The sequence below is a fragment of the Oncorhynchus mykiss genome, chromosome 1, assembly GCF_013265735.2.
Source record: "Oncorhynchus mykiss isolate Arlee chromosome 1, USDA_OmykA_1.1, whole genome shotgun sequence".
Taxonomy (NCBI): Eukaryota; Metazoa; Chordata; class Actinopteri; order Salmoniformes; family Salmonidae; genus Oncorhynchus; species Oncorhynchus mykiss.
Genome location: NC_048565.1, coordinates 3601928 through 3625496, shown reverse-complemented (window position 1 = coordinate 3625496; position 23569 = coordinate 3601928). Strand labels below are relative to the sequence as shown.

General features: G+C 45.4%; 1 protein-coding gene across 1 annotated transcript; it reads right to left on the bottom strand.

Annotated features, from left to right (window-relative positions):
- Positions 1 to 914: 914 nt before the first annotated feature.
- On the bottom strand, positions 915 to 22834 carry bcl6aa (BCL6A transcription repressor a). The gene is made up of 9 exons (XM_036981292.1): positions 22718 to 22834; positions 19629 to 19800; positions 7978 to 8199; positions 6679 to 7659; positions 6116 to 6300; positions 2982 to 3149; positions 2652 to 2782; positions 2254 to 2391; positions 915 to 2165 (listed from the first exon to the last, which is right to left on the bottom strand). The coding sequence occupies exons 1-9, from the start codon at positions 22746 to 22748 to the stop codon at positions 2022 to 2024; spliced, it is 2172 nt and encodes a 723-aa protein (XP_036837187.1). The 5' UTR covers positions 22749 to 22834; the 3' UTR covers positions 915 to 2021.
- Between the last annotated feature and the right edge of the window lie 735 nt (positions 22835 to 23569).

Genomic DNA, 23569 nt, shown 5'->3' with positions numbered 1-23569 from the left:
CGGTTTGCTGATGTCGACGCTGTGAACAAAGTGTACCACGTTGGCAGTGGGGTTATGGTATGGACAGGTATAAGCTACGGGCAACGAACACAGTTGCATTTTACCGATGGCAATTTGAATGCACAAAAATACATTGATGAAATCCCGAGGCCCATTGTGAGACCCATTTTTTTTTTAAAGTATCTGTGACCAAGTATATCTGTATTCCCAGTCATGTGAAATCAATAGTTTATGACCTAATGACCTTATTTAAATTGACCGATTTTCCTCATATTAACTGTAACTCAGTAAAATCTTTGAATTTGTTGCTCGTTGCATATTTTTGTTCAGTATATTTGTCTCTGTTTCAATTAAACTCATGAAACATCAGCAGTTAAGGGGGTTTTCACATGAAATACAATTCCATAGTGTTGTTTCAATACGGCACCATGATGTGAAAACCACTGAAGGAATATGTCTGGCGATTGACAAGACGCCTTGTGATCTGCTACTTGTAAAATAAGAATCGTCTACCACATTTAGCTTAACATTTGAAGAATAGTCTTTGCACATGACAAATTAAAAAAATGTGCATTCTACGTTTCTGGTAACATAACATGTTCTATGAACATGTTCATAACATGTACCGTCTTCTATTCAAATTAAAATGAATTAATACAAATACATATTATTAATTAATACAAATACATATTATTAATTAATACAAATACAAATTAATACAATTCACTCGTTATTTAAATACATAGAAATGCAATACCTTTATTTTACATGCATACATCTATAACTGTACAACACGTTGAACGCAGTTTTAAAACAAAACAAACAGAAGAAGAAAAAGAAGCCCAAATCCCAAAACAAATCCTGAAGATTTACAGCTCGAGCAATGATGAATTTATGTCATAAGGTGAAAAGTATTTTTTTTTTTTTTTTTTTTTTTTTAAACACACACACAAACTAAAAAACTAGGACTAGTGTTGTCCTTGAGTTGTACCTTTTCATAAACAGAACTGGGCTGAATAGAAATGAATTCAGTCACCATAGAGAAGGCACCTTCAGTACACAGTGTATGTACAAACAACATCTGATACACCTGTTTTACTGTAGCTTCTAGTACAACGACGACTGGGAACGTTCACTTAAACAAAAAAACAACAACAAAAACACACACACATCAGATCTATACAAATACATTTTGAAGCAAAAAAATATCTTCTTGGTCCACACTCAAAGCAGTACCTTCGAAAATGCATGTTTTTTTTAACATTTTAATTCTAGATTGACTCTGCCAGCAGAGGGCAACCCAGTGGCTATAGTTCAAATTTATTACACAGTATGTCACAATGCTTATGTTTGCAGTTCCCCACTTCATTGATTGGTAACTATTGGTAAGAGTAGGAACTGCGTCGTTATGCGTCATTCTGTCCACTTAGATCACCAGTCCTTCTTGAGTTCAGAATTGTTTTTTGTTGTTGTTGTGACATGAAAAGGGTCAAATATACATGGACTAACATGTACATCTAAATTAGAAAAATGTATAGAAAAAATTGTGAAATCTTTATTACAGCCAGAAATACCATTTACCTTAAAAATATACTACCACCCATCCAATCGAAAATGTCAAGACTTTTCAGAAAAAGTGATTTAATATAAAATACTGTATCCTCTAACTGGATTTATTATGTAACACTCCATCCTTTCTCTCAACAAAATAAAGCTTTTTAATAGACCCTTCAAAGCTTATATATAAAAAAAAACAACACTCCCAGCACAATTATATCTATACGTTTTTATATAGAAACAATCAAATTGACTAAGATACCGTAGATGGTACTACGTTCACATGTTAGAGGAAACCCGGTTCGAATGGCACACACACTGCCATGTTACTGGACCATCACCTGATCGACACAGTGTGGCACTACAATTTTTGGGATGATTGTACGCGTTGGTGGGGGAGGGGGGGGTCATTGAATGCCGTGGTCAAGATTGGCCCGTCTGTTAGACTATCTGCCTGCTCGAGTTCAGCACGCCTTGGTCGGGTCTGTTGGCAGCTCTGTGGTGGACGTGCGGTACTGGATCTTGGTGTTGGTAATCGCTCCGTGTTTCTGTCTGAGGTGCAATCGAAGCTGACTCTTGTGGCGAAAGTGCAAGTTGCATTTCTCACACTGAAAAAAATAAAAAATAAGAACAATTATTTGCTCCGTTTTCTGTCCTGTGTCCGCGTGCACACACACACCTAGTTGGTGTACTTACATGATAGGGCTTTTCTCCTGTGTGTATGCGCAGGTGACTCTTCAGTGTCTGCAGGTGACGGAAACGCGTTCCGCAGATCTCGCACGGGTATGGCTTCTCCCCGGTGTGGATCAGCACATGGGCACGGAGATGGGCAACCTGACCATGACAACAACATTATGAGACAACTGGGTCGGTGTGGTGGTGAGTGATCACAGCATCTATCCCAAGCCATTTTGGGGGGGGGGGGGGTTAAATTTTATTTTCAGGAATAGTATGAGATTAATGGGGGGAAACTGAGAAAGAGGGAGGGGGGGGGGGTCGTACCCACACTGGGCCAGCCTCAGGCAGGAAGCAACAAATAACAGCATTGATTCCCTCTGTGACTTGTTGAAACCAGACAGAAAGACTCGGCTCACCTGCACGAACCGGGCTCCGCACGTCTCGCATTTGTACGGCTTTTCTCCTGAGTGGATACGAGTGTGGGTCTTGAGGTTAGCTGGTCTGTTGAACTGAGCGCCACAGACGTTGCAGCGATACGGCTTCTCTCCTGCAACGCAACAAGATGCAGAACAATCCGTCAGATACCAAACTTGACTGAAAATGGACTTGTGGGTTATTTCACAGATCAAAATACACGTGATGGATTTAGCAAGCGGGCAAATTTAGCCTCTGTGCAAAATAAACTGAATAAGCAAAATAAACTAAGCACAGTTATTGAGAAAACCATCTTGAAAGCCTGTACGAACCTGTGTGGACAGTCTTGTGGCTGGCGAGGTTTCCTTTGTAGCGAAAAGCAGCCTGACAACGGTCGCACTTGTATGGCTTGTCACTGTGGGCCTGCAGCACGTGGCGCTTCAGGGTTTCGTCTTCCGCAAACTTGGAGTCACATTCGTTACAAAAGAACGCACCATTTTCTGTAAGACAGATCGGAAACAATCAGGATTAGGACTGTTTTATAAGCAGTTAGAGAGACTGGCCATTAGGACTGTTTTATAAGCAGTTAGAGAGACTGGCCATTAGGACTGTTTTATAAGCAGTTAGAGAGACTGGCCATTAGGACTGTTTTATAAGCAGCTAGAGAGACTGGCCATTAGGACTGTTTTATAAGCAGCCAGAGAGACTGGCCATTAGGACTGTTTTATAAGCAGCCAGAGAGACTGGCCATTAGGACTGTTTTATAAGTAGCCAGAGAGACTGGACATTAGGACTGTTTTATAAGCAGTTAGAGAGACTGGCCATTAGGACTGTTTTATAAGCAGCCAGAGAGACTGGCCATTAGGACTGTTTTATAAGCAGTTAGAGAGACTGGCCATTAGGACTGTTTTATAAGCAGCCAGAGAGACTGGCCATTAGGACTGTTTTATAAGCAGTCAGAGAGACTGGCCATTAGGACTGTTTTATAAGCAGCTAGAGAGACTGGCCATTAGGACTGTTTTATAAGCAGTCAGAGAGACTGGCCATTAGGACTGTTTTATAAGCAGCTAGAGAGACTGGCCATTAGGACTGTTTTATAAGCAGTCAGAGAGACTGGCCATTAGGACTGTTTTATAAGCAGTCAGAGAGACTGGCCATTAGGACTGTTTTATAAGCAGCTAGAGAGACTGGCCATTAGGACTGTTTTATAAGCAGCTAGAGAGACTGGCCATTAGGACTGTTTTATAAGCAGCTAGAGAGACTGGCCATTAGGACTGTTTTATAAGCAGTCAGAGAGACTGGCCATTAGGACTGTTTTATAAGCAGTTAGAGAGACTGGCCATTAGGACTGTTAGGACAAAACCCTGTGAAGACTTACAGAAAACGTTTGACCTCTGTCATTGCCAACAAAGGGTATATAACAAAGTATTGAGATAAACTTTTGTTATTGACCAAATACTTATTTTCCACCATAATTGGCAAATTAATTAATTAAAAATCCTACAATTTTTTCTAATTTTGTCTGTCATAGTTGAAGTGTACCTATGATGAAAATTACAGGCCTCTCATATTTTTAAGTTGGAGAACTTGCACAATTGGTGGCTGACTAAATACTTTTTTTGCCCCACTGTATGTATATATATAGTGCACTACTTTCCTCATATAGTGCACTACTTTCCTCATATAGTGCACTACTTTCCTTATATAGTGCACTACTTTCCTTATATCTCCTATATAGTGCACTACTTTCCTCATATAGTGCACTACTTTCCTTATATAGTGCACTACTTTCCTTATATAGTGCACTACTTTCCTCATATCCCCTATATAGTGCACTACTTTCCTCGTATAGTGCACTACTTTCCTTATATCTCCTATATAGTGCACTACTTTCCTCATATAGTGCACTACTTTCCTTATATAGTGCACTACTTTCCTTATATAGTGCACTACTTTCCTTATATCCCCTATATAGTGCACTACTTTCCTCATATAGTGCACTACTTTCCTTATATAGTGCACTACTTTCCTTATATAGTGCACTACTTTCCTTATATCTCCTATATAGTGCACTACTTTCCTCATATAGTGCACTACTTTCCTCATATAGTGCACTACTTTCCTTATATAGTGCACTACTTTCCTTATATCCCCTATATAGTGCACTACTTTCCTCATATAGTGCACTACTTTCCTCATATAGTGCACTACTTTCCTTATATAGTGCACTACTTTCCTTATATAGTGCACTACTTTCCTTATATCTCCTATATAGTGCACTACTTTCCTCATATAGTGCACTACTTTCCTCATATAGTGCACTACTTTCCTTATATAGTGCACTACTTTCCTTATATAGTGCACTACTTTCCTTATATCTCCTATATAGTGCACTACTTTCCTCATATAGTGCACTACTTTCCTCATATAGTGCACTACTTTCCTTATATAGTGCACTACTTTCCTTATATCTCCTATATAGTGCACTACTTTCCTCATATAGTGCACTACTTTCCTTATATAGTGCACTACTTTCCTCATATCCCCTATATAGTGCACTACTTTCCTTATATAGTGCACTACTTTCCTTATATCCCCTATATAGTGCACTACTTTCCTCGTATAGTGCACTACTTTCCTTATATCCCCTATATAGTGCACTACTTTCCTCATATAGTGCACTACTTTCCTTATATCCCCTATATAGTGCACTACTTTCCTTATATCCCCTATATAGTGCACTACTTTCCTCATATAGTGCACTACTTTCCTCATATCCCCTATATAGTGCACTACTTTCCTCATATCCCCTATATAGTGCACTACTTTCCTCATATCCCCTATATAGTGCACTACTTTCCTTATATCCCCTATATAGTGCACTACTTTCCTCATATCCCCTATATAGTGCACTACTTTCCTCATATCCCCTATATAGTGCACTACTTTCCTCATATCCCCTATATAGTGCACTACTTTCCTTATATCCCCTATATAGTGCACTACTTTCCTCATATAGTGCACTACTTTCCTCATATCCCCTATATAGTGCACTACTTTCCTTATATCCCCTATATAGTGCACTACTTTCCTCAAATAGTGCACTAGTTTCCTTATATCTCCTATATAGTGCACTACTTTCCTTATATCCCCTATATAGTGCACTACTTTCCTCAAATAGTGCACTAGTTTCCTCATATCCCCTATATAGTGCACTACTTTCCTCATATCCCCTATATAGTGCACTACTTTCCTTATATCCCCTATATAGTGCACTACTTTCCTCAAATAGTGCACTACTTTCCTCATATAGTGCACTACTTTCCTCGTATAGTGCACTACTTTCCTTATATCCCCTATATAGTGCACTACCTTCCTCATATAGTGCACTACTTTCCTCATATAGTGCACTATACAAGCAGTCATTTGGAACACGGCCCATGTTTAAAAAGCAGCGTGTGCTCACCACAGCTGGAGTCGGAGTACTCCGAGTGTAACTCTGACATCATGTCCTCCGCTAAACAGGAAGCCGGGGTGTTGGGACACACTTCAGAGTGCTGTGGGGGCGGGGCACCACAGGAGGTACACTTTAAGTGGCTGATGTAGACAGAGGAGTGGCTGTCAGCGCTCCTCTGTGATCCCTCCAGAGCTCTGGAGACACAAACGGCTGCGTGTCAGACATCATTCCTCCACACGACAACACAGCCCGTAAGAGACGAGGAGAGAGAGAGAAACGCTACGGGCAGGCGACCCAGTGGAAAGACGTTAACTAGGGTAGTGTGAATTATCACTTATATTTGCTCTTAAAATCTTGTGAATTGGGTTTGATGGATAAAACAGCTTAACTGGAGAGTTTTGTTAAGTGATACCGGCAACGACAACAAAAATATCACTTCCTGTTCATTTCATGTGGAGATTGCAAAGAGACAAAAGGCCATAAAGTCCTAGACATTTTGCTCACATCAAATTGGGAACAATCAAGCTACTGTTGCGCTTTAGTTTTACTATCGATATGACTGTAGGGCTCACCTGTTGATGTTGTGGAGTCGGGAGGCCTGTGGGACCGGCAGGTCCTCTCCGTGCTCACTGATCTTGGTGTTGGCCTGCGGGTCCAGGTGCTCTGAGTCTGAGGGGTGGAGGTAGGGGGGCAGACCCAGGCGCTGGGGGGAGCAGACCACCGGCTCCTGCGGCCCAACATCCTCCTCCTTGGTGGCTCTCTGATTGAGCACGATAAACTTGTATTTCTTCCAGTTGCGTGCCTTGGGATCCTGGCTGCCCTGTAGGGGCAGGGCACCACACCGGCCGGCCAGGGAGAGACCTGCGTTCTTACTGCTGCTGGACTCGGTGGGGGAGTTAGGCTGGCAGTCCGATTTGAGCGGGCTCTGAGGGCTACTCATCAAGCCTTTCCGTCCAGCTGAGGAGATCCCCAGAGGGTAGTGCTGCTGGCTCATGTCTTCCTCTGTCGTCTGAGGACCGTGCTCCTTACCCAGAACCACCTTCTGCTGCTCGTGGGCCGCCGCGACGAACCCTCTCTTCCTGGAGCCTCCCACCCCACCAGTCTGGCTGACCCCTCCCTCATGGCTCTCCTTCCTCATCTCCTCCTCCCTGGAGGAGACGTAGCTAGCTGTATGGTGGATGCTGGCCGAGCCCCCGCTCACCGCTCGGCTGTAATCAACCCTCATGGCGCTGCCCGTGTCCGGGGGGGAACAGTGCTTGTGGTGGATCCCGCCTTTAGAGAAGTCAGCGAATGTGTTTTTGGCGTCTGTCAGCTTGCAGAGAGGGAAAGGGAACCCCTGGACGGGGAACTGACCGTAGAGGTGGTAGTTGCTGGGGGAATTGACCCCGTTGAACATGCTGGAGGCGTAGGGCCTCCCGTCTCTGAAGGGGCCGACCCGGCCGGGCAGGTTGTCGACCACATCGTGGGGCCGGTATGCATGGACGCCCTGAGGTAAAAGCAAGGGGCTGACCAAGAACTCATCTCTGGGCAGCTTGTTGGCCTGGCCAGGGTCGCTGTGAGGAGGATAGATGAAGAGGAAAGATGAGACAACGGAACCTGAACACGGCAGACACCGGACACCAGAGTTTACATGACACAAACTTTGTGATAAATTGTTTCTTTTTTTAAATATTCCACACTTTCTAATTGTCGCTGTGCACGCCTCTTGACAGGTCGTAATATGCAAATAAGACGGTTGTTAACTGTACCGGAGTCTGGCGTACCGGTTAGTCATCTGACTCCACCACATTTAGACCCTCTTCTTTCTGATTACCCCCCCCCCCTTCAATTAAAAAAATAGATAGTTTGACATCCATTCCCTGTCCATGTACCTGGATTTGATGAATCTGTGGCAGGTGTCCACAACGTGATCCATCTGTAGGTAGATGGCTGTGTTCATGATCGCCATGATCAGACTCTCCTTCAGCGTCAGTCTAGAGGTGTACATGAACTCCAGGAGGATGGCAAACCCCTCGGGGTCCACCTTGGGGTCCAGACTGATGGCATTCAGGTTACACTTCAGAGAGTCCGTAAATATAGTGTAGAACAACCCACTAGAGAGAGAGAGAGAGAATCGTGTTCAGTACAGTGACAGACTGGTCAGAGAGTCCGTAAATATAGTGTAGAACAACCCACTAGAGCGAGAGGAGAGGACAAAGATATAATACCATGTGCTGTACATAACAGCAACATGGGAGACAGACACACAGGGGGGGACATGGGAGACAGACACACAGGGGGGGCGACATGGGAGACAGACACACAGGGGGGGGCGACATGGGAGACAGACACACAGGGGGGGGGCGACATGGGAGACAGACACACAGGGGGGGGGGGCGACATGGGAGACAGACACACAGGGGGGGGGCATGGGAGACAGACACACAGGGGGGGGGCATGGGAGACAGACACACAGGGGGGGGGCGACATGGGAGACAGACACACAATGGGGGTGCGACATGGGAGACAGACACAGGGGGGGGGTGACATGGGAGACAGACACACAGGGGGGGGGCGACATGGGAGACAGACACACAGGGGGGGGGCGACATGGGAGACAGACACACAGGGGGGGGGCGACATGGGAGACAGACACACAGGGGGGGGGCGACATGGGAGACAGACACACAGGGGGGGCGACATGGGAGACAGACACACAGGGGGGGGGCGACATGGGAGACAGACACACAGGGGGGGGGCGACATGGGAGACAGACACACAATGGGGGTGCGACATGGGAGACAGACACACAGGGGGGGGCGACATGGGAGACAGACACAGGGGGGGGCGACATGGGAGACAGACACACAATGGGGGTGCGACATGGGAGACAGACACACAGGGGGAGGCGACATGGGAGACAGACACACAGGGGGAGGCGACATGGGAGACAGACACACAGGGGGGGGCGACATGGGAGACAGACACACAGGGGGGGGCGACATGGGAGACAGACACACAGGGGGGGGGGGATCATGGGAGACAGACACACAGGGGGGGAACATGGGAGACAGACACACAGGGGGGGGGGGGGGGGACATGGGAGACAGACACACAGGGGGGGACCGATCGTTAGCTCTCCGAGCTGCTTCCTAAAAGCATCTTAAGGCTACATTCAGCATTAGAACGTTCGTAGGAGCATCAGAGCGGTTTCCCTAAACCAAACCTAAAGTTGCTCCTGAAAACACTTATTTCACATCTGCCTCAGACCACTTGTAGAACAGCTAAGTACGTCGTTAGATGCCATGTCGCCCTTCCTCGTCACACAGGAGATCTCAGCTAAATGCAAAAAAAGATTTTTAAATAAAGATGTTTTATCTCTGCCGATAACTTCAGAACGATTGTGAGTGACTTTTTAAAATGTTATTTAACCTTTATTTAACCAGGTAGGCTAGTTGAGAACAAGTTCTCATTTACAACTGCGACCTGGCCAAGATAAAGCATAGAACAGACAGAGTTACACATGGAGTAAACAATTAACAAGTCAATAACACAGTAGAAAAAAAAAAAAGAGAGTCTATATACATTGTGTGCAAAAGGCATGAGGAGGTAGGCGATAATTACAATTTAGCAGATTAACACTGGAGTGATAAATGATCAGATGGTCATGTACAGGTAGAGATACTGGCGTGATAAATGATCAGATGGTCATGTACAGGTAGAGATATTGGTGTGAACCGGATACTGGTGTGAACCGGATACTGGTGTGAACTGGAGTGATAAATGATCAGATGGTCATGTACAGGGATACTGGTGTGATAAATGATCAGATGGTCATGTACAGGGATACTGGTGTGATAAATGATCAGATGGTCATGTACAGGTAGAGATACTGGCGTGATAAATGATCAGATGGTCATGTACAGGTAGAGATACTGGTGTGATAAATGATCAGATGGTCATGTACAGGTAGAGATACTGGTGTGAACCGGATACTGGTGTGAACTGGAGTGATAAATGATCAGATGGTCATGTACAGGGATACTGGTGTGATAAATGATCAGATGGTCATGTACAGGGATACTGGTGTGATAAATGATCAGATGGTCATGTACAGGTAGAGATACTGGTGTGATAAATGATCAGATGGTCATGTACAGGGATACTGGTGTGATAAATGATCAGATGGTCATGTACAGGGATACTGGTGTGATAAATGATCAGATGGTCATGTACAGGTAGAGATACTGGTGTGATAAATGATCAGATGGTCATGTACAGGGATACTGGTGTGATAAATTATCAGATGGTCATGTACAGGTAGAGATACTGGTGTGATAAATGATCAGATGGTCATGTACAGGTAGAGATACTGGTGTGAACTGGAGTGATAAATGATCAGATGGTCATGTACAGGTAGAGATACTGGTGTGAACCGGATACTGGTGTGAACCGGATACTGGTGTGAACTGGAGTGATAAATGATCAGATGGTCATGTACAGGTAGAGATACTGGTGTGATAAATGATCAGATGGTCATGTACAGGTAGAGATACTGGTGTGAACCGGAGTGATACATGATCAGATGGTCATGTACAGGTAGAGATACTGGTGTGAACCGGAGTGATAAATGATCAGATGGTCATGTACAGGTAGAGATACTGGTGTGAACCGGAGTGATAAATGATCAGATGGTCATGTACAGGTAGAGATACTGGTGTGAATCGGAGTGATAAATGATCAGATGGTCATGTACAGGTAGAGATACTGGTGTGAACCGGAGTGATAAATGATCAGATGGTCATGTACAGGTAGAGATACTGGTGTGAACCGGAGTGATAAATGATCAGATGGTCATGTACAGGTAGAGATACTGGAGTGATAAATGATCAGATGGTCATGTACAGGTAGAGATACTGGTGTGCAAATGACTACAAAGCGGCCCATTTCTTTCCATTACAAGAGAAGGAGATGAAGGTGCTTCCAGCGAAAGCCCAGTTCAGATCTACAGAACCGTCACAGAGAGAATTCACACCCCTCGACTTAGTCCACAGCCTGAATTCAAGATGGATTCTCACCCATCTAAAAACACAATACCTCATAATGACAAAGTCAAAAGATGTTTAGAAATGCAATTCATTTCTTGAAAATGAAATACATAAAAATCACATTTTGCATAAGTATTTCGCAACCCCTGAGTCAATTAAGCTGTAAGGCACGAGGGCGGTGTGGTATATTGTCATGTTGTGTCTTGTCTCTGTCCTTTCCCTTCACCCTGTCTCCCTCTGCTGGTCGTTGTTAGGTTACCTTTTCTCCCCCGCTTTCTCCCAGCTGTTCCTTGTCTCCTCTAACTACCCATTCACCCCGTTTCCCACCTGTTCCCTTTTTCCCTCTGATTAGGTCCCTATATCTCTCTCTGTTTCTGTTCCTGTCCTTGTCGGATTCTTGTTTGTGTTTCATGCCTGAGCCAGACTATCGTCATGTTTGCTGTAACCTTGTCCTGTCCTGTCGGAATCTGCCGGTCTATCTGAGCCTACCTATGTTTGGTTATTAAAGAAGCTCTGTTTAAGTTAGTTCGCTTTTGGGTCCTCATTCACTCACCTTAACAGAAGAATCCGACCAAGAATGGACCCAGCGACTTCGGATCCTCTCCACTCAGCCGTCGGGATCCAGGGAGCGATGCTAGGCAGACACGAGCAGGAAGTGTCTGCTGCTCGACATGCCGTTGAGACCCTGGCCACCCAAGTCTCCAACCTCACAGAACAGGTTCACCATCTCCGCCTCGATCCACCGGCCACTTCCAGGGCTTTCGAATCTCCGGAGCCCAGAATCAATAACCCGCCGTGTTACTCTGGGGAGCCCACTGAATGCCGCTCGTTCCTCACCCAGTGTGATATTGTGTTTTCTCTCCAGCCCAACACTTACTCCAGGAGCACTGCTCGTGTCGCCTACGTCATATCTCTCCTTATTGGACGGGCTCGTGAGTGGGGCACGGCAATCTGGGAGGCAAGGGCTGAGTGTACTAACCAGTATCAGGACTTTAAGGAGGAGATGATACGGGTTTTTGATCGATCTGTTTTTGGGGAGGAGGCTTCCAGGGCCCTGTCTTCCCTATGTCAAGGCAATCGATCCATAACAGACTACTCTATTGAGTTTCGCACTCTTGCTGTCTCCTGTGGCTGGAACGAGCCGGCCTTGCTCGCTCGTCTTCTGGAGGGTCTCTGCGCAGAGGTAAAGGATGAGATTCTCTCCCGGGAGGTTCCTTCCAGCGTGGATTCCTTGATTGAACTCGCTATTCGCATTGAGCGACGGGTTGATCTTCGTCACCGAGCTCGTGGAAAGGAGCTCGCGCTCTCCGTCGCCCCCCTCTCCGCATCACTACCATCTTCCTCTGCCGGCTCGGGTGCTGAGCCCATGCAGCTGGGAGGTATCCGCATCTCGACTAAGGAGAGGGAACGGAGAATCACCAACCGCCTCTGTCTCTATTGCGGTTCCGCTGGTCATTTTGTCACTTCATGTCCAGTAAAAGGCCAGAGCTCGTCAGTAAGCGGAGGGCTACTGGTGAGCGCTACTACTCCTGTCTCTCCTTCAAGATCCTGCACTACCTTGTCGGTCCATCTACGCTGGACCGGTTCGTCTGCTTCCTGCAGTGCCTTAATAGACTCTGGGGCGGAGGGCTGTTTTATGGACGAGACCTGGGCTCGGGAACATGACATTCCTCTCAGACAGTTAAAGGAGCCCACGGCCTTGTTCGCCCTGGATGGTAGTCCTCTCCCCAGGATTCAGCGTGAGACGCTACCTTTAACCCTCACTGTTTCTGGTAATCATAGTGAAACCATTTCTTTTTTAATTTTTCGTTCACCTTTTACACCTGTTGTTTTGGGCCATCCCTGGCTAGTTTGTCATAATCCTTCCATTAATTGGTCTAGTAATTCTATCCTCTCCTGGAACGTCTCTTGTCATGTGAAATGTTTAATGTCTGCTATCCCTCCTGTTTCCTCTGTCTCTTCTTCACAGGAGGAGCCTGGTGATTTGACAGGGGTGCCGGAGGAATATCACGATCTGCGCACGGTGTTCAGTCGGTCCAGGGCCACCTCTCTTCCTCCACACCGGTCGTATGATTGTAGTATTGATCTCCTTCCGGGAACCACCCCCCCCCGGGGTAGACTATACTCTCTGTCGGCTCCCGAACGTAAGGCTCTCGAAGATTATTTGTCTGTAGCTCTTGACGCCGGTACCATAGTCCCCTCCTCCTCTCCCGCCGGAGCGGGGTTTTTTTTTGTCAAGAAGAAGGACGGGTCTCTGCGCCCCTGCATAGATTATCGAGGGCTGAATGACATAACAGTGAAGAATCGTTATCCGCTTCCTCTTATGTCTTCAGCCTTCGAGATCCTGCAGGGAGCCAGGTTTTTCACTAAGTTGGACCTTCGTAACGCTTACCATCTCGTGCGCATCAGGGAGGGGGACGAGTGGAAGACGGCGTTTAACACTCCGTTAGGGCACTTTGAATACCGGGTTCTTCCTTTCGGCCTCGCTAACGCTCCAGCTGTCTTTCAGGCATTAGTCAATGATGTCCTGAGAGACATGCTGAACATCTTTGTTTTCGTCTACCTTGACGATATCCTGATTTTTTCACCGTCACTCCAGATTCATGTTCAGCACGTTCGACGTGTCCTCCAGCGCCTTTTAGAGAATTGTCTTTTTGTGAAGGCTGAGAAGTGCACTTTTCATGCCTCCTCCGTCACATTTCTCGGTTCTGTTATTTCCGCTGAAGGCATTAAGATGGATCCCGCTAAGGTCCAAGCTGTCATTGATTGGCCCGTCCCTAAGTCACGCGTCGAGCTGCAGCGCTTTCTCGGCTTCGCGAACTTCTATCGTCGTTTCATCCGTAATTTCGGTCAGGTGGCAGCTCCTCTCACAGCCCTTACTTCTGTCAAGACGTGCTTTAAGTGGTCCGTTTCCGCCCAGGGAGCTTTTGATCTCCTCAAGAATCGTTTTACATCCGCTCCTATCCTTGTTACACCTGACGTCTCTAGACAGTTCGTTGTCGAGGTTGACGCGTCAGAGGTGGGCGTGGGAGCCATTCTTTCTCAGCGCTCCCTCTCTGACGACAAGGTCCACCCATGCGCGTATTTTTCTCATCGCCTGTCGCCGTCGGAACGTAACTATGATGTGGGTAACCGCGAACTGCTCGCCATCCGGTTAGCCCTAGGCGAATGGCGACAGTGGTTGGAGGGGGCGACCGTTCCTTTTGTCGTTTGGACTGACCATAGGAACCTTGAGTACATCCGTTCTGCCAAACGACTTAATGCGCGTCAGGCGCGTTGGGCGCTGTTTTTCGCTCGTTTCGAGTTCGTGATTTCTTATCGTCCGGGCTCTAAGAACACCAAGCCTGATGCTTTGTCTCGTCTCTTCAGTTCTTCAGTAGCCTCCACTGACCCCGAGGGGATTCTCCCTGAGGGGCGTGTTGTCGGGTTGACTGTCTGGGGAATTGAGAGGCAGGTAAAACAAGCGCTCACTCACACTCCGTCGCCGCGCGCTTGTCCTAGGAACCTTCTTTTCGTTCCCGTTCCTACTCGTCTGGCCGTTCTTCAGTGGGCTCACTCTGCCAAGTTAGCCGGCCACCCTGGCGTTCGGGGTACGCTTGCTTCCATTCGCCAGCGTTTTTGGTGGCCCACCCGGGAGCATGACACGCGTCGTTTCGTGGCTGCTTGTTCGGTCTGCGCGCAGACTAAGTCCGGTAACTCTCCTCCTGCCGGCCGTCTCAGGCCGCTTCCTATTCCCTCTCGACCGTGGTCTCACATCGCCTTAGATTTTGTTACCGGACTGCCTTCGTCAGCGGGGAAGACTGTTATTCTTACGGTTGTCGATAGGTTCTCTAAGGCGGCTCATTTCATTCCCCTTGCTAAGCTTCCTTCTGCTAAAGAGACGGCACAAATCATCATCGAGAACGTTTTCAGAATTCATGGCCTTCCGTCAGACGTCGTTTCGGACAGAGGTCCGCAATTCACGTCTCAATTTTGGAGGGAGTTTTGCCGTTTGATTGGGGCTTCCGTCAGTCTCTCTTCCGGCTTTCACCCCCAGTCTAACGGTCAAGCAGAACGGGCCAATCAGACTATTGGTCGCATCTTACGCAGTCTTTCTTTTCGCAACCCTGCGTCTTGGTCAGAACAGCTCCCCTGGGCAGAATACGCCCACAACTCGCTTCCTTCGTCTGCGACCGGGCTATCTCCTTTTCAGAGTAGCCTCGGGTACCAGCCTCCGCTGTTCTCATCTCAGTTCGCCGAGTCCAGCGTCCCCTCCGCTCAGGCTTTTGTCCAACGTTGCGAGCGCACCTGGAAGAGGGTCAGGTCTGCACTTTGCCGTTATAGGGCGCAGACTGTGAGGGCTGCTAATAAGCGTAGAACTAAGAGTCCTAGATATTGTCGCGGTCAGAGAGTTTGGCTCTCCACTCAGAACCTTCCCCTTAAGACGGCTTCTCGCAAGTTGACCCCGCGGTTCATTGGTCCGTTCCGTATTTCTCGGGTCATTAATCCTGTCGCAGTTCGACTTCTTCTTCCGCGATACCTTCGTCGCGTCCACCCGGTCTTCCATGTCTCCTGTATTAAGCCCGTTCTTCGCGCCCCCGCTCGTCTTCCCCCCCCCCCCCCCATCCTTGTCGAGGGCGCACCCATCTACAGGGTCCGCAGGATTTTGGACATGCGTCCTCGGGGCCGTGGTCACCAGTACCTTGTCGATTGGGAGGGGTACGGTCCTGAGGAGAGGAGTTGGGTTCCCTCTCGGGACGTGCTGGACCGTGCGCTGATCGAGGATTTCCTCCGTTGCCGCCAGGTTTCCTCCTCGAGTGCGCCAGGAGGCGCTCGGTGAGTGGGGGGGTACTGTCATGTTGTGTCTTGTCTCTGTCCTTTCCCTTCACCCTGTCTCCCTCTGCTGGTCGTTGTTAGGTTACCTTTTCTCCCCCGCTTTCTCCCAGCTGTTCCTTGTCTCCTCTAACTACCCATTCACCCCGTTTCCCACCTGTTCCCTTTTTCCCTCTGATTAGGTCCCTATATCTCTCTCTGTTTCTGTTCCTGTCCTTGTCGGATTCTTGTTTGTGTTTCATGCCTGAGCCAGACTATCGTCATGTTTGCTGTAACCTTGTCCTGTCCTGTCGGAATCTGCCGGTCTATCTGAGCCTACCTATGTTTGGTTATTAAAGAAGCTCTGTTTAAGTTAGTTCGCTTTTGGGTCCTCATTCACTCACCATAACAATATGGCCAATATATCACGGCTAAGGGCTGTGCTTAGGCACATCACGACGCGGAGTGCTTGGTCATTTACGACAAACTCCCGAGGTGCCTTATTGCTGTTATAAAACAGGTCTCGAACCACCCCGTTTATTACACATTAGTTAGAATCACCTTTGGGTAAGTCTAAGAGCGTTGCACACTTGGGGACTGATTTATCAATCACGTGTAGTCGTCAATCATGTGTGGGATAATTTCCACTGAAAAATGTGAGATGTATCAATATGAACGTTTGCTTTGAGTACGCACGGAAATTGACACAGAGCCGTGACCATCTGTATGCACAGCGCCAAGAGCTGGAATGAGGGAGATGCTTGTCAAGTATAAAATGTGAATATATATATATATTCTCCCACTTACACACACACACACACACACACACACACATATATACACATACACATATATATACATACACATATGTTGGAAATATGTGGAATTGGGAGAATAGACTTAATAATGAACTGTTTTTTTTATTTTGTGAAATAAGGTTAAGGGTTAGGGTTGGGGTTAGGGTTAGGGTTAGTTAGTTGTGAAATAAGGCGAACTATTCAAAACAGAGCTACAAGATGTTTCCTTGGAGGAGTGTATAAGCTTTCCCCAAGCCTTGCTATTCAAGGAGACCAGGGTTGGGAGCCCAGTGAAAGTAAGGCAGAGGAGTGAAATAAGGTTATGGAACAGTGTTAACGACATACTAGAGGTTTTCAACTGGGATCAAACATACAATTACCCTTGGACAAAGGAATTTGCTCTACAACACATTTAGAATCAAGTTATGATGCGACGTCAACATGATCAAACACAAGTTAACCCTTCAGCGACAAAATAACTCAACTTCTAACAAGATTAATCAAATAAAAACACATCTCGAACCCTGACACCCGTCACCTAACAATAATTCAAATATCCTTGTGATCAGAACCGGGATACTGCCTCTGGCAATATAAATAGAGAGGTTCAACGCCATAGATAAACAAGAGTGGCTGTGTAGAGTCTGATTTAGGGGAGATCAAGAATGAACTGCACTTTATGATTTAAGAGAAACCTTGTTAAAAAAAAAAAAAAAAATGCAAAAAAAACACAGAACTATTCTGTCGTAGTACTTTTGAAAAACTTGAATGGCTATTCAGAAAATAAGTTTTCCTGGTATGCAAATGTTATTTCCAAAGCTTGGAAGAAGCGACGAGATAAGTTAGAAAACACTTTTTTTTTTAAATGCGTTTCAGTAGGAATGTACGTAGCTAGGTGTGTAACTATCATCGGTATGATCATTTTATCAGGATACAACGGTTTCCATGCGAGTTGGCCGTCATGACGACTTGACACAATCATTTTTTTAAATCACTAATTTCCCACCTAGGTCTCCATTCGATCGTTCTCTTGTGATTTGTTTTCTACAATTGTTGTCCACTAGGTGGCGCCATTGACCACAATACCTCTGAACCCTGTGGCTCTTACTTGTATTGATAGACACATCTCATTGACACCGCCAGGTGACTAGTGTCCAACGCTAATTGTCTTCCCTTATCCATATGGCCTATGTAGTTGTCTCATTCAGTCTGTCATTGTTTTTGACGAAAGTCATTGACAAAGGCCAAAAACGTCCAAGTTTAACATTTAAAAAAAATATTTATTTTTAATTTTTAAATGTGCTGCATCTTTTCTTTTCAAATTATGATCTAATTGTTTTGTTGCATCTTCACACTTTTAAACAATTCATAAATGAAGGTCACTATGATCACTCTGCATCTTTGAATTCCTTCCCCCTTTGCCTCAGAGTAACCTAGGCAGTTAGAAATCAATCATCCTGGAAGTATGTATGTGGGGATCGGAGTAGATTTGACAGATGTATATGGCAATAGCACCAACTATTACTGAACAAATCTATGGATTTCACATGACTGGGAATACAGATATGCATCTGTTGGTCACAGATACCTTAGGAAAAAGGGAGGGATGTGGATCAGAAAACCAGTCAGTATCTGGTGTGACCATTTGCCTCATGCAGCGCGACACATCTCATTCACATAGAGTTGATCCGGCTGTTGATTGTGGCCTGTGGAATGTTGTCCCACTCTTCTTCAATGGCTGTTTGAAGTTGCTGGATATTGGAGGGAACTGGAACATACTGTCTGTCGTATTGTTTACAGATCCTTATGACATGGGGCCGTGCATTATCATGCTGAAACACGAGGTGATGGCCGCTCGCTCACACGACGCCATACACCGAGTATTTCTGTTGGGTAAAAAAGCCATTTTGTGGGGGAAAACCTCATTGATTGGCTGGGACTGGCTCCCCAGTGCCCACCAAAGGACCAGCCATGGCTGCACTCCTACCCAGTCATGTGAAATCCATAGATTAGGGCCTAATGAATTTATTTAAATTGACTGATTTCCTAATATGAACTGTAACTCAGTAAAATCTTTGAAAGTGTTGCATGTTGCATTTTTATTTTGAATAAGGTATTTGAGGTAGATATGTACATGAAGGCAGGGCAGGATAGATAAGAGTAAAATAAAGTAGAACCAGCAAATGTCTGTGACAAGTCTTGATTCAGTGCATTATTATAGGGTATTGGAATAAATCGTCTCAATCTTTTCAGCCATGGGTGGTAATATCTCTCTCGGAGCTGATCCATCGTCAGTATTTTGGAATAATTCTCAAGGTTAAGGTAAGACTGGAAAGGGAGAACTCTGATCCGAGAGCAGTGCTTCCTTTCCATCCTATCAACATTAACACTGCCTCAACGACACACTTAGTGAACGTTCTCTCGCGTTGTGTTTTGGAAAAGAAACGCGTGCTTCTACATCTGCATTGCTTGCTGTTTTGGGGTTTTTTTTTTAGGTCTGGGTTTCTGTACAGCACATTGAGATATCAGCTGAATGTAAAGAAGGGCTTTATAAATAGATTTGATTTGATGTTACGTCTTCAGGCCGTTGTAGGAAAGCTGCATCGTTAAAACACTAGTAAGCATAAGTTCCATGGAGATCGGGAACCCGGGCACAGAACAGTGTGTGAGAGAAACAGAGACAGGAAAGGGACTTTAAATATCAAGTACAGAACAGCAACATGCAAAACTGGGTTCAAGCGTGACAGAAAGTGTGGGGGGGGGGGGGGGAGACAAAAGTGGGACAGAGCCTGGTGCTAGATCTGTTTGTGCTAGTATGTCAACACCAGAAACACTGTTTTGGCATGACAAGGACAAGGCATGATGACACAGACTGGTACACATACTGGGGCTTGGGAGTCAACACACCTGCAGGCCATGAGGACAGTCTTGTGAGCGCGGAACTGCTGTCTGTTGACCAGGATGGTGACATCTGTGAGGATGTCCCGGCTCCGCAGCCGGTTGAGGTTCAGCAGCACGTCGCTGGCGTGACGCGTGAATTGGATACAGCTGTCTGCTGCGCAAGCCATCTTGTCGAGCTCTGGAAAAATACCAAAATAAATTCCCCATGGTCAGTGCCGTGGATATACATAAGGTTATATACTGGTTATTCATCAAATACCTGCTATTTTGAAGGAGAGAACCGGTGGTACGTGGTTCAACCTGGAGGGCTCTCCAACCCTGTTCCTGGAGAGTTAATCTAGCACATCTGATTGGTCAAATTAAATCAGGTTAGTTACAACTGGGGTTGGAGCCAACATCTACAGGGTATGGAGAGCCCTGGTCCCGAGGCAGTAGTTTAATGAGACATTAAGATATACCAGAGAAAGCATGGCAGGAAGGCTGGGTGCATCGGGCTCTTTTAAAAATATTGGTTATTTTAATATTGCCCTCGTCGCTTCTCATCATATCCCTGATTGCAGTAGAGGTGTGCAGCCAACAGGCAGCGCCATTGGACAGCATAAAGTATGGAGCATTCAAGTAACATTGTCTGTTCAGCAAGTGGGAGAACACTTGAGTTCTTTATTGTTGCCACACAAACGTGAATGTTCGAGGATGAATGACAGCCCCGGCACCCTTATTCAGAAAGTCTAGCCCTGCGTCAGGCAGTCTGTGGTTAGGTGGCAGCTTATCATTTAATGTCACATAGCAACACTGTCACATTCAGCATGGAAACAGGACATGATATAGTAGAGAAATACAAGACGCCAGGTGTTGGCAACTTCTTCCCAAGAGTACAGTATACTACACCATACACCTGTCTGGTTGACACACCGGCTATGGCAAATTATAAAGCGGTGCGTCTTTTAAATGATAAAGTGGTGCCATCATCTAGGCAATTCTGACGTATTGAACGTATCGGATTCGAAGTCATTTTCCATCCGAATCAACGACACACTCCAGAGTTACATTTTCCCGGCGATATCGTTAATTTAAAAAAAGAACTACCGTACCACTATTTATTCACACATAATCTGAGATGGAGAGAAACTTTGTTTTTTTTAGCATGTCAAATTTGTATGAATGCGACAGACAAAAGTTGCCAGATTTAACTTTACTGCGCACTGTCAGAAGACAGGATGATTGACTATTATTAACAATAATAACAAAACTACACTTAAATATTTAATGCAATCAAAAAGTAGATTACAGGGCAAACTGAACCATGAATATTTAAATATGATTCACCACAAGATGTCATCAATATATTAAACTAGCCTAGAAATGTATGCGTGTCGTGTGCTCTTCCGCAATATAAATAGCGGGTAGTCAGGCGCAAGAGAACACGTTTTGGCAGAGTTTCCCAAACTCGGTCCTGGAGACCCCAATGGGTGCACGTTTGGGTTTTTTCCTAGCACTACTCAGTTTATTCAAATCATCTCATGAATCAGCACGTTTTTATTATTTTTAGGGCAAAAATAAAAAGGTGCACACAGGGATGTCCCCAGGACCGAGGTTAGGAAACGCTGTGTTCTGGCAATAACATCAAGTAATTGCAACGCACAACAAGACTTGAGCATATTTTGAGAACACTTGTCAAAGTTGGTTTGTTTAGGCTACAGTCTGCTTTTTAAACGGGTATCCTAACTTCTTACCACGTCATGTCCCCCCCCCCCCCCGTCCAAGCCATTGTAATAAATGTTTTTAAAAGGACCGTTTCTTCACGTGGAATAGCATGTTGAGCCAGCCCGTCCAATAACACATTGGAACAAGTACTATCACTCTGACTCAATGCCAAGTCGCAGGCTGCCACTCGACACCACCCGAAATGAATCATGTACACAAGTAAACAGACTTCTTCTCAGCGGTCAACAGAGGCTCCAACCCACCTATGACTATTGCTTTAGTATTTTCCAATCGTTAAAAATGATTTTTTTTTTTCTCGGTTATTCACTCTTCAAATCAAATTCACAGATGAAGAGATTCAAAGGTACTACTTTCAGACACTTAATTACACTTCAAATCTACTTTCTTTTTTTGGTAAAGTATATTTTAATCAGACTTCTTGCATGGAAGCTTAGCAAACACATACATTCTAATGCTGCGACATGGTATACGTTAACCATTCAAAATACTATAACTACGACATTGTTCCGTTCTCCTGTCATGTTGCCTAAAGTCATCCATCCCTGGCTCCAGACAGATAGCACGCAGGTACAAACTTGCGCTCGTAAACTAGGCTGTGGAAAGCTACAAACTAAAAACCATATTTCCGTGAGGTGTGTGTGTGTGTGTGTGTGTGTGTGGAGGAGGGGGGGGGGGGGACACTGCGAAACAAGACAATCAATATCTCGTGCAACCAGATCCCGAAGTTAGATGTGATTATTTTCTCCAAGACTGTCAAGATATCTAAAACAATGTAGTATAACAACACTGACACACCTACCCCTGCCCATCTGCCACAAGCCCAAACACACTGTGCAAGTTACTTAGTTATGCGGATGGGAATCACGTTATATTAACCACTGAAATCCTTTCTGTGCAACGCCGTTGATAGTAAATACAAAATACACTAAATCCAGCCAGGTCAGATCTAAACCAAGTTTTGCATAAAATAAAGAAGGCAGCATTTAGTTAAACTGAACTCCCTTGTTCATTATTAGCAGTAAAGTCAGATCTAACAGAATAACCACGTCATCTCATGTCTGTTTCGCGATCAGCACAGTACAGTATCAAAACGCCTCCACTGTCAAAACCGACAGAAGGCGAACCGAGAGCCGTATAGTGAAGTGAAGACAGCGGAATATTATTATAGAAACAGACATGTCAAGAGCACTGTCACCCGGCAAAAACGGTGCGCTTTAAAACAGTCCACCAAAAACACCTTCAAATCACCTAGATTTACATCATAAAACACATTCAGAAACACAGCCAGCACTACGCCATCACCTGCAACGAAGAGTACAACTTCGCGCCAAATTACATGGGGAAAAAAATAATTGTTTAAAAAATATCACCTGATATTGCTTTCCTAGAAACTTCTTGCATCACCACTTCTAAGAACCCCAGTTCTAAGAATCAGAGGAGCTCAATTCTCAGAATTTGAGCTTGTGGCGATACCACTTTCCGAGGGAAGGGGAGAGTCAGGTTTTAATGCTGGCTGAGAAATCATCTTTCTGAGATGTTGATTTCCGTGCGTATTATACAACATGACTTATGGAACAGGTGTATTACAAAAGCAAACTAAAATGATTGTACATTTTATACTATTTTTCTATATTTCAAAAGAAATTGAGTATTTTATTTTTATACCCCCTACTTTTGGATTCTCCCAGACCTAGACGGTCACATGGGCAGAAGAGTTGCCTACGTAACCCCTGCCTCTTAGTCCAGCCCCTAAATTCACAGAACTAATTTGGTATTCCGTGACATAAGCGAAGTTGTCCATTCGTCGCCTTCCCCTTTATGAAACCCACAGACATGACCTACACAGAACCGAACTGGACTGCTTATTCACACGGACACGCGTTATACAGGCCTATTTGTTGTGAGAGTATTTACATTTTTTTTTTGCTTCTCCTGCAGAGAATATTCATTTTTAACCCCCCCCCCCCCCCCCCATCCCATCCCTGTTTCCACCTTCATTGCTCTGGACTGCTGGCAAATCATCACAAGGGTTTGTTTGGGATTAGATTATATTTGTGAATCAAATACATTTTGCTTGAAAACTCTCTTTTAATCACTGCGATTCTCCGTTGCTGTAGTCTTTGGGTTGCCAGGTTTATCTGACTATATGTTTGGCACAGTGGTAGCCTACAGTGTGAGAAAGGAAGCTGTGATGTTAGCCTATTTGCTGTGATAATTAGCTT